The 12,851-nt window shown below is 37.4% G+C and overlaps 1 protein-coding gene across 1 annotated transcript in view; it reads left to right on the forward strand.

Moving 5' to 3' along the window:
* The window catches only part of LOC124794666 (trans-1,2-dihydrobenzene-1,2-diol dehydrogenase-like), a 108,862-nt gene that overhangs the window by 65,946 nt on the left and 30,065 nt on the right, over positions 1–12,851 (forward strand). The window contains exon 4 of the mRNA XM_047258198.1: positions 3,859–4,108. Coding sequence (XP_047114154.1) covers positions 3,859–4,108 — 250 coding nt within the window. The remainder of the gene's footprint in view (positions 1–3,858; positions 4,109–12,851) is intronic.

Here is a 12,851-nt window from a genome sequence, read left to right on the forward strand (position 1 = left end):
ATTTTAATACCCGATACGAGTAAAAACCCTAAGAGGTTTTATATATATACCATATACCAATATACAATATACCATACCATATACCAATATATACCATTTCAACATTTGTATGATGATTGAAAGGAGGGACAGTGTTACAATCTTCCACAGTGAAACAATTTTGGAAGACCGAATTCAGTATTTCTGTCATTTTCCATTGTAGTGCTGGTACGCTCATTGAATGAATGGCTGGTATGCTCATTGAATGAATGGGAGGTTTCAAACTACTTGCTGATTTTACATAAGACCAAAACCTCTTAGGGTTTTTACCCGTATCGGGTATTAAAATTTTTCTTTCAAATTCATTGAGTGCTTCTCTCATTGCTCTCTTTATGCTCATTTTTGTGTCATTCAGCTTCTATTTGTCAGATAGGTTTTGACTTCTCTTGAATTTGTGATGAAGGTCTTTTTGTGTATGTAGCTGTTCTGTAATACATCGATTAAACCGCAGTACGTCTTTCCCACCCTTTAAGACATTCCCCGGAACACCATACTTACTAACTTTTCATCATTCCATCCCTCTCGCCCCCCACCAATTTTGCAGTCATCAGGAAGTTATTTATAAAAGTAAAAATCTCTTCCCCTGTTCCTTTCTCTGACCCTGCAGACCCTCAGCCTGCCTATATAATTCTAAATTATCTGCTTGTATTTGAGCAGCAGTTAAACAGAGAACTGACTCGTGGTAATAACATATTAGACCTTCTGGTGACAAACAGACGCGAACTATTTGAAACATTTAATGCAGAACAGGGAATCGGCTATCATAAAGCGGTTACTGCATCGATGATTTCAGTTGTAAATAGAAATATTTAAAAACGTAGGAAGATTTTTCTGTTTAGCAAAAGTGCCAAAAGCAGATTTCAGAGTACTTGACAGCTCAACACAAAAGTTTTGTCTCAAGTACAGATAGTGTTGAGGATCAATGGACAAAGTTCAAAACCATCGTACAATATGCATTAGATGAGTATGTGCCAAGCAAGATCGTAAGAGATGGAAAAGAACCACCGTGGTACAACAATCGAGTTAGAAAACTGCTACGGAAGCAAAGGGAACTTCACAGCAAACGTAAACATAGCCAAAACCTTGCAGACAAACAAAAATTACATGAAGAGAAATGTAGTGTGAGGAGGGCTATGTGAGAGGCTTTCAGTGAATTCAAAAGTAAAGTTCTATGTACTGACTTTGCAGAAAATCCTAAGAAATTTTGGTTTTATGTCAAAGTGGTAGGTGGATCAAAACAAAATGTCCAGACACTCTGTGACCAAAATGGTACTGAAACAGAGGTTGACAGACTAAAGGCTGAAATACTAAATGTCTTTTTCCAAAGCTGTTTCACAGAGGAAGACTGCACTGTAGTTCCTTCTTGAGATTGTTGCACAAATGACAAAATGGTAGATATCAAAATAATGATAGAGGGATAGAAAACCAATTAAAATTGCTCAAAAGAGGAAAGGCCACTGGACCTGATGGGATACCAGTTCAATTTTACACAAAGTACACGAAGGAACTTGCCCTTCTTGCAGCGGTGTACAGCAGTGTACCGTAGGTCTCTAGAAGAGCGTAGCGTTCCAAAAGATTGGAAAAGGGCACAGGTCATCCCCATTTTCAAGAAGGGACGTTGACCAGATGTTCAGAACTATAGACCTATATCTCTAACGTCCATCAGTTGCAGAATTTTGGAACACGTATTACGTTTGAGTATAATTACTTTTCTGGAGACTAGAAATCTACTCTGTAGTAATCAGCATGGGTTTTGAAAAAGACAATTGTGTGAAACCCAGCTCGTACTATTCGTCCACAAGACTCAGAGAGTGATAGACACGGGTTCCCAGGTAGATGCCGTGTTTCTTGACTTCCCCAAGGCGTTTGATACAGTTCCCCCAGTCATTTAATAAACAAACTAAGAGCATGAGGACTATCAGACCAATTGTGTGATTGGATTGAAAAGTTCCTAGATAACAGAACGCAGCATGTCATTCTCAATGGAGAGAAGTTTTCCGAAGTAAGAGTGATTTCAGGTGTGCCGCAGGGGAGTGTCATAGGTCTGTTGCTATCCACAATATATATAAATGACCTTGTGGATAACATTGGAAGTTCACTGAGGCTTTTTGTGGACGATGCTGTAGTGTATCGTGAGGTTGTAACAATGGAAAATTGTACTGAAATGCAGGAGGATCTGCAACGAATTGACGCATGGTGCAGGAAATGGCAATTGAATCTCAATGTAGACAAGTGTAATGTGCTGCGAATACATAGAAAGAAAGATCCTTTATCATTTAGCTACAATATAGCGGGTCAGCAACTGGAAGCAGTTAATTCCATAAATTATGTGGGAGAAGGCATTAGGAGTGATTTAAAATGGAATGACCATATAAAATTAATCATCGGTAAAGCAGATGCCAGACTGAGATTCATTGGAAGAATCCTAAGGAAATGCAATCCGAAAACAAAGGAAGTAGGTTACAGTACACTTGTTTGCTCACTGCTTGAATACTGCTCACCGATGTGGGATCCATACCAGATAGGGTTGATAGAAGAGATAGAGAAGATCCTATGGAGAGCAGCGCACTTCGTTACGGGATCATTTAGTAATCGCGAAAGCATTATGGAGATGATACATAAACTCCAGTGGAAGACTCTGCAAGAGAGATGCTCAGTAGCTCAGTACGGGCTTTTGTTGAAGTTTCGAGAACATACCCTCACCGAGGAGTCAAGCAGTGTATTGCTCCCTCCTACATATATCTCACAAAGAGACCATGAGGATACAATCAGAGAGATTAGAGCCCGCACAGAGGCATACCAACAGTCTTTCTTTCCACAAACAATAGAAGACTGGAATAGAAGGGAGAACCGATAGAGGTACTCAAAGTACCCTCCACCACACACTGTCAGGTGGCTTGCAGAGTATGGATGTAGATGTAGATGTAGCCTGATCCCGCAAATGTTGTAAAGTTCAAAGAATAGAGAAGGAAATAGTAATACAGGCCCATACCAAATCTTGAAATTGGCACTTCTTGTATTTTTTCTTTGCTGCTGCTATTGTCGCCCTTTGTAGCTGTGGACTTTGAACTACTGTTGCAGTCTCCACCAGCATTTCTGTCACCACTTGTAAAGGGTGTGGGTGTGCTCTGGTGGAGGACAGTCAATTGATGACAGTAGAATCCTTTTATTACTTTTCAACAGTTAGTATTTTTAGCTGAAGCCAATATCTGGTGAGACACTGAAAGGTGAATATCAACCCATGAGCCTCAACGGTGATAGATAATTTTTTTGGTGATGCTTGGGGGTATTACGAGTAAGCTAAGTACTCTCGTTCTCAGTTACTAGATGAATATGATCTGGGTAATTTTAGGTGCCGTGAGTTATGCTGCATCAAGACGTATAAACAGTTTCTGGTGTTAATACTTGGTTTACACCTCTTAATGCATAGAATGTGACATGAAGTAGTGAAAATCAATTTTTTATCAATTTTTTGTTCCCCCTGGAAGCTGTTAGACAGACAACATGCAACTGGGACTGGCTGATCATTTTAGCTGTTTAGATACTGTACTTGCTGATGAGGGGGGGGGGGGGCATAAACATTTTTCATTTTATTAAGTTGCAAGCTTGGAAATTATCATTTTCTGTTCTTGTGAGTTATAACACTAAGGCTGAAAGACTTTTCCATTCCTTCAATAATGGTTCATAAATTGACTAGTTTGTATTAAAACTGCCACACAAAGTTATTGACTGAGATACACTTTCCGTATTTGTTGTTTGTCATATTTTGAAAGTGTATTGTGAAATTAATGATATTAATCAATTAATATTACTCTTCAGGTTGAAGGAGCTTGGTGGTGGAACTATACTTGATCTAGGAGTTTACTGCCTGCAGCTAGCTGTGCTCGTATTTGGTCCTGTGAATCCGACACACATTGTTGCTTTGGGACATTTAAATGAGTTTGGATGTGATGAGAGCATGGCATGTGTTTTAAAGTATGAAGGTGGTAAAACAGCAGTTCTGAGCACAAATGCCCGTGCACTTCTTCCAAATGAAGCATATATAATTGGGACTAAAGGGAGTATAAAAGTAAGTAAGATAAATGTCGTGTTTCGTTTATCATTCATTTATTCTTTCACATAATTTGTTCCGTAAATCCCACATGAAGGAGAGCCTTCAGGGATGTGAAACTAGTCAATTTATACTGGAGCAATCACTGCTCCCTGTTTCTGCAAAGTACACTAACAACAAGTTATGTCTGGCACTAATCTATTCAAACTGTTAATTACGTCTTGACTACTTTATGTATGTATGTAAAGAGAAATTCGGCTACCTCAGAAGAAGGAAAAAAAAGTACTGCTTCTCCCTCCTATACTACTCAGCTTCTTTTTTCATATCATATATTACTCAGCTTCTTTTTTCATATCATATTTAACCAAAATGTTTATGTAAATTTACACAGCCCACTAACACTTTTCTCCATATTAGCAATGCCAGGATGTGTCTGTTACAAGTATTAGTGTTATGTGCAGTTTACATTCCCAAGTCCAAGTATTCTGATAATTTGTGGAAGGAGTGCATAATTTTTATTTTTAATTATTTGGGGATTTTTTTTTTTAATTTCCCACCTGATGTCCACTAGCAGCCTGTTACAGACTGTTGAACCAGAACATAAAACTCCATTCTGAACACTGAAGAGGGATGTGTTGTCTGTATGGATATTATTTGTACTTCTGATATTGTAGTTGTGAATTGCTGAGTTTCTTAGATTCTCTCTCGTTACTAACTACAAATGCCATATACTGAATGCAAGGAGTGTTAGAAAGTGTTCCAGTGTTCGAGTAGTGTGTATCTAAGGCAGAACATGGAACCAACCCATTATTCATCTAGTGGGATGTGGGAAACTGCCTAAAAACCACATATAGGGTGGCCGGCACTCCAACCACTCATCGTTGATGTGGTGAGTGGATTCAATCTGTGGCAAGCATACCTCCCCACTTTAACATGTGTGTCTACCCGGGCGGGCCCCATTATGAGTACGTATATTTACTGACATGTAAGTATAAGCGTCCCTAGGTCCCTGAAGAGGTTTCTGCGAGATTCTGCGAGATGACAGGTTGCCAACGTTAGACCCACGGTTCCCCCTAATACTGAGTAAAACCATGCATGTTATGTTAGCAAGGCTAGTTTTTCGTGCTGTCAGTGTTTATATCATATCTCCTAAACTATGTGTCATACAATGATATAGTATTGCAGGTATGTTCAGAGGTATATGTGAATACTGTGTGCAAAATATGTTGTGAACATAGTTAATAGTAAAGAAGTAATGAACTAAAGCATTATGTCCCATACTGAAGTTTGATGGCATGGACAGGACAAATGCAGTAAGCGATAAATGTTTTTCTTTTCTTCATTTTGTGGGGAAGTGTCAGTGAGAAAAAGTTTCATGAACATTTGAAGTTGTGTGTTAAGTCTATTGACAGTCACTAGGTGCCCTCATTCCCAAATACCAGATGAATATAGTCTGCGTATTTGCGCACCATGAGCTATGTTGCCTCGAAGTACTACAGTGTAAAATTTGCAAATGGTTGTGGTGAAAGCTGTATGTTTTATATAGCATGGGTATGCCTTGAACACCATTGTAGAATGCCAGCTATTACCTCAAATGCCTCTTCATGATGGATTGTTGTCTTACTATTTTGTTTTGGTGGTCCAGATCCTCGTGCTACTGCTGTGCTTGAACATCCAGCTCTTCTGGGCTTTGTTCTGTGTTGCAGGGTATGCTAAATGAAAGTTTTTAACTTCGACTCTGAGCTATGAAATGACTTTGAATGAACTGTTGTGTAACTCTTCCATATTTTGACGTTTGTTACTTTCATTAACGTATATTAAAGTAGCTCAAATAGGCTATGTAGCAATGCAAGGGGTACCAAATTTGTCATAAAAGTCCATAAATTACTCAACTGATAGTATTTTTTAGTACAGGTATTTCGTTCATTCCAAGCAAGTATCAATTCGTGACGTCATCGTGCACACACAAGTTGACAGTAATCTGAATCTGTTTTAGCAGACCAATAGTTTATTTCACGGGATAAAATTTTATTGATTATGAAATAAAAGTTCTTGAAGTTTCTTTAGAATAGGAAATGTTTAATTAGTAATTGCATGCCATAATTTATCTGTTTAATATAAAGGTGCTTTGATTTTTGTATTCATGTAAAAAGTGTGAATTTATGTGCGGCTTTTGCTCTTAGATGAGTTACCACTTAGAGTGCTAAAAGTGCATGTGTACAGTTCACTGACCTGTGGTGAATTTCATTTTGTGAGTTTGAGGTGAACAGAGGCAAATCCAGTTTCATTTAGACTTTACGTGAGATACACACATCACATTATTACAAAGCATTGTTTAGCCTATCGGAGAAAATTGAAACCTGCACACTCGATTTGAAACACGTTACACACTACTGCGTGATTGAGCTTTCCATTAAATTGTGTATAATAATTGCAAATGTGCTTGGACTTAATGCACAAAGTTTGAAATTACTTTTCGAGACAAATACTGATTTTTGATAAAAACGAACTGAAAATTTATTCAAAATATTGTTCTGTTTTAATTAGGACACATATCACCTTGTTGATCACGTTGCTTAGCAACACTGTAATGCAAATCAATACATTCATTAGAATGATTTGCGACGTAGTAAGTCCCATTACACATTCAAACTGTTACACGGAATTTGCTGATCGAATGAGAGTATAAGAGTGTTCTTTTCCAGAAATGCCAATAAACCAGCAGTTTAAAAAGTTAAATTACCAACTGTTGTGTAACTTCATTGATACTGCATTTCACTGATGAACACCGTTCTTATTGATAAATGGACATTAATTGCAAGTAGATTTTGAATACTCACCAACACTGCCAAGCAGCAGTTCACGTCACAACCAGTAGTAAATGCCAATATAACTGATTGGGCATTACTTCATTAAAACAGAGAAATCAGCTTCCAATTCTGGAATAAACTGTCAGGTGGAATTATTAAAATCTTGTGGAATTGTAATAAGGTTTATCTGAAGACTTCTATCATACGTTATTATTTCACATTAACTGGACAGATTGTTAATTGAAAACGAATTCACCCACAACAGATTGTCTCAAGCCACTACTAAACTTTTATCGTGACTCTTAACGAGAGATCTCAAGAAGCCAGGATCAAGAGAGTCGGTAGATGCTGTGCATTTGCTGCCAATGTACCTTGACCCTCCAGTAGTATCTGTACCAAAATAAAGCTGTGCAGACAGTCTCTAATTTTGTCTTACACATTGTTTCTACCTATTTCCTCTATTGCAATGCTCTTTTGCTGGGATGATTCTTCAAAGTGGACCAGGATGCTTGCTAAAACATCCTGATACACTACAGTATATGTGCAGATTCTAACTGTAACACTTGTCTCAGTATGTTAGACCTGTAACATAAAGTATACCTCTTAATGAGTAGATTATGGTAGCATTTTAAGTTTGGTCAATAACTATTTTGAATTATTGAAAATAATTTTTTTGTGCCCATGGAAGCCATTACATTGGAAACATGCAACTTGAGTAGGGCTCGCGTATTTGGGGTTTGTGGCTTAGTAATATAGATTGTTACTCACCATATAGTTGAATGATCTTAATAATCATTTTCTTCCCTATTTTGCTTGCAAATAAAGCAAGAGAAAAATACTGATGTTATGCCTGTGTATGAGCCTTAATTTCTCATATCTCATCTTTATGGTCCATATGTGAAATGTACATTGGGGGCCAGTAGAATTATTATGCAGTCTGCCGCAATTGCCGGTTCCATAAATTTTCTCAATAGTGATTCTAATTCAGAACATCACCTTACCTCCATGGATTGCCATTTGAGTTCACAAGGCAGCTGTGAAGTACTTGTGTGTTGGTTGAAACTACCAGTAATAAATCTAGTAGCCCAGCTCTGAATTTCATCAATGTCTTCCTTTAATCCGACCTGGGATATCCTAAACACTTGAGCCATACTCAAGAATGGATACCACTAGTGTTCTATACACAGTCTTCTTTATAGATGAGCTACACTTACCTTAAGATCTTCCAGTAAATTGAAGTCAAATGTTTGCCGTCTCCACTACCGACCTTATATGCTTATTCTATTTTGTATCACTTTCCGACGTTGCGTGTAAATATTTAATTAACATGCCAGCATCAAGCAGTGCACCACTAATATTATATTTGAGCATTACAATATAATTTTCCCTATTCATCTGCATTAACTTACATTTTTGTGCATTTAATGAAAGCTGCCATTCATCACGTCAAATAGAAATTCTGTCTAAAGAATCCTGTATCCTTCTACAGTCACTCACTTTGACACCTTACCATACACCACAGCATCATCAGCAAACAATGGCAGATTGATGCCCACCCTGTCTGCCAAATCATTTCCTGAGGCACTCCTGAAAGCACACTTGTCTCTGATGAACACTCGCCATCCAGGACTCTGTACTGGGTTCTATTACTTAAGAAGTTTTCGAGCCACTCGCATGTCTGGGAACCTATTCCACATACTCTGTTGCTAAGATGCTGCTTCATCCAGGTTTGGTGAAGACCTTTAAAGCAATACTATTTCAATTTCCTTAGCAGAACTGTATAATTTTACACAATCAGAGACCTTGACAAGATCACAGAAAATTGCCAACAGGGTAATTTTTATTGTTTAGTTCTTCTAGAATTGAGTAACGTAGATCCTACATTGCCTTCTCGTTACAGTTGCCTTTATTAAAATCAAACTGAGCCATTAAAAGGCTGTTCTTGGCAAGATGGTTCATTAATCTTATGTTAGCTATCTTCTCAAATTTTTGATAACACAGGAAGGATGGAGACTGGCTTATAATTAGAAATCTGTTGTCTAGCTCAGTTTTTGCATGTTGTCCAGTCTTTCAAGAAATATGTCTTGGCCTCCTCCACAGCATGAATTCTGAAAACATAGGTCATGTGAAACTCAACTCACTTTTCTCATGACACACTGAAACCCACAGATCAAGGCAGTCAGGTGCATGTAGTATTCCTCAATTTATGAAAAGCACCGGGCTCAGTATTACATCTATAATAATTATAGAAATTACTATTGTATGGGTTTCCAGTGAAATTTGTGACTTGTTTGAGAATTGTTTGGTAGGGAGGACACAGCAAGTTATTTTGGATGGAGTGCTATTGACAGATGAAGTAACTTTTTGTGTGCCCCAGGAAAGTGTGTTGGGATCCTTGTTCATGTCATATATTACTGACCTTGTGGACAACATTAACAGTAACTACGTACTTCTCACTTCAGAAATGTAAAATTGTGCTCTTCACAAAAGGAAAATGTCTGATACCCTATGAATATTGTATACTAAGTCACAGTTGTATTTATTTATTTATTGTTCCGTGGGACCAAATTAAGGAGAAATCTCCATGGTCATGGAACGAGTCAGTACATGAAATTATAACATATTAGTAACAGATAAAATGAAATATAAAAAAACATATTCAGGTGACAAGTCGTAAGTTTAAATAAAGAAAATCAACAATGTAACACTGGAATTTGCTTAATTTTTTAGCTCTTCCAGGAGCTCCTCGACAGAATAGAAGGAGTGAGCCATGAGGAAACTCTTCAGTTTAGACTTAAAAGAGTTTGGGCTACTGCTAAGATTTTTGAGTTCTTGTGGTAGCTTATTGAAAATGGATGCAGCAGAATACTGCACTCCTTTCTGCACAAGAGTCAAGGAGATTCCACATGCAGATTGGATTTCTGCCTAGTATTAACTGAGTGAAAGCTGCTAACTCTTGGGAATAGGCTAATATTGCTAACAACAAACGACATTAAAGAAAATATATACTGTGAGGGCAATGTCAGAATTCCCAGACTACTGAATAGGGGTCGACAAGAGGTTCTCGAACTTACACCACATATAGCTTGAACAGCCCGTTTTTGAGCCAAAAACCCTTTTTAAATCAGAAGAATTACCCCAAAAAATACCATATGACATAAGCGTATGAAAATATGCGAAGTAGACTACTTTTCGTGTTGAAGTGTCACTTATTTCAGATACTGTTCTGATGGTAAATAAAGCGGCATTTAGTTTCTGAACAAGATCCTGGACATGGGCTTTCCACAACAGCTTACTATCTATCTGAACGCCTAGGAACTTGAACTGTTCTGTCTCACTTATAATACGCCCATTCTGTCTGATCAAAATATCGGTTCTTGTTGAATTGTGAGTTAGAAACTGTAAAAACTGAGTCTTACTGTGATTTAGCATCAGATTATTAAAATGTATTCAGTCAAGTCATAGAAATACCTGGGTGTAATAATTTGTGAGGGTATGAAATGGAATGGTCACATAGGCTTGGTCTTAAGTAAAGCTGGCAGCAGACTGCAATTCATTACTAGAAATTTGTGGAAATACAAGGTCTACAAAGGAGACTGCGTACAAAACATTCGTGCCATCCATCGTAAAAAAAATTGCTTAAGTATGTCACACCCATGCCAAATAGCACTAATGGGGTGTAGAATAGATACAAAGAAGGACAGCAAGAATAGTCACAGGTTTGGTCAACCCTTTGGAGAGTGTCAAAGATTCTGAAAGAACTGAACTTGTAGACTCTTGAATATAGACACAAACTATCCTGTGAAAACTTACTTAGAACATTTCTAAAATCAACTTTAATGAAGGAATGTATTACAATCCCCTCGGTATCTTTCCCATAGTTACAAAGAGAATATTAAAATAATTACAACATGCACAGAATGCACAGAAACATTCAGGCAATCATTCTTTCTGTGATCCATATGTGAATGAAATGGGAGGAAACCTAAATCACTAGCACAATGGAACATACCTTCTGTCACACACTTCATAGTGGTTTCCAGAGTATGGATGTAGATGGAGGCTTATTGGCTGGTTACAGAGATAATTCAAGGGTGGTGCTACCAAGTCAGCACAGTATGCTAGTACTTTGGCTGGGATAACCTTACAGCCAGAAGAGTCATTACTTTTAGCAACCTAATGATTTTTTTGATGTCTCTAACAGGTCAGTTGGCAAAGCATATGTCTGATGATGAAATATACATTGCCTGTCTAAGTAAGAATATTAGCTTTGATTTCAATAGATTGTTTTTAGTGTCCATGTTCTCAGCTGATATTTGGAAGAATTTGTAGAATTTAGTAGCCAATTTCATGTTATCTGTTTGATTGCTACTGTTACCTGTAAGTTAATCATCATTTGTTCAGTTTGTTCCATATGTAATAATGCTCCAATTTTTCTTGACTTGTTCTTGGAATTTTGAATATTTCATGCATACTGACCTTGTGGACAACATTAACAGTAACTACGTACTTCTCACTTCAGAAATGTAAAATTGTGCTCTTCACAAAAGGAAAATGTCTGATACCCTATGAATATTGTATACTAAGTCACAGTTGTATTTATTTATTTATTGTTCCGTGGGACCAAATTAAGGAGAAATCTCCATGGTCATGGAACGAGTCAGTACATGAAATTATAACATATTAGTAACAGATAAAATGAAATATAAAAAAACATATTCAGGTGACAAGTCGTAAGTTTAAATAAAGAAAATCAACAATGTAACACTGGAATTTGCTTAATTTTTTAGCTCTTCCAGGAGCTCCTCGACAGAATAGAAGGAGTGAGCCATGAGGAAACTCTTCAGTTTAGACTTAAAAGAGTTTGGGCTACTGCTAAGATTTTTGAGTTCTTGTGGTAGCTTATTGAAAATGGATGCAGCAGAATACTGCACTCCTTTCTGCACAAGAGTCAAGGAGATTCCACATGCAGATTGGATTTCTGCCTAGTATTAACTGAGTGAAAGCTGCTAACTCTTGGGAATTGGCTAATATTGCTAACAACAAACGACATTAAAGAAAATATATACTGTGAGGGCAATGTCAGAATTCCCAGACTACTGAATAGGGGTCGACAAGAGGTTCTCGAACTTACACCACATATAGCTTGAACAGCCCGTTTTTGAGCCAAAAACCCTTTTTAAATCAGAAGAATTACCCCAAAAAATACCATATGACATAAGCGTATGAAAATATGCGAAGTAGACTACTTTTCGTGTTGAAGTGTCACTTATTTCAGATACTGTTCTGATGGTAAATAAAGCGGCATTTAGTTTCTGAACAAGATCCTGGACATGGGCTTTCCACAACAGCTTACTATCTATCTGAACGCCTAGGAACTTGAACTGTTCTGTCTCACTTATAATACGCCCATTCTGTCTGATCAAAATATCGGTTCTTGTTGAATTGTGAGTTAGAAACTGTAAAAACTGAGTCTTACTGTGATTTAGCATCAGATTATTAAAATGTATTCAGTCAAGTCATAGAAATACCTGGGTGTAATAATTTGTGAGGGTATGAAATGGAATGGTCACATAGGCTTGGTCTTAAGTAAAGCTGGCAGCAGACTGCAATTCATTACTAGAAATTTGTGGAAATACAAGGTCTACAAAGGAGACTGCGTACAAAACATTCGTGCCATCCATCGTAAAAAAAATTGCTTAAGTATGTCACACCCATGCCAAATAGCACTAATGGGGTGTAGAATAGATACAAAGAAGGACAGCAAGAATAGTCACAGGTTTGGTCAACCCTTTGGAGAGTGTCAAAGATTCTGAAAGAACTGAACTTGTAGACTCTTGAATATAGACACAAACTATCCTGTGAAAACTTACTTAGAACATTTCTAAAATCAACTTTAATGAAGGAATGTATTACAATCCCCTCGGTATCTTTCCCATAGTTACAAAGAG

Source organism: Schistocerca piceifrons, chromosome 4 (assembly GCF_021461385.2).
Source record: "Schistocerca piceifrons isolate TAMUIC-IGC-003096 chromosome 4, iqSchPice1.1, whole genome shotgun sequence".
Classification (NCBI taxonomy): Eukaryota; Metazoa; Arthropoda; class Insecta; order Orthoptera; family Acrididae; genus Schistocerca; species Schistocerca piceifrons.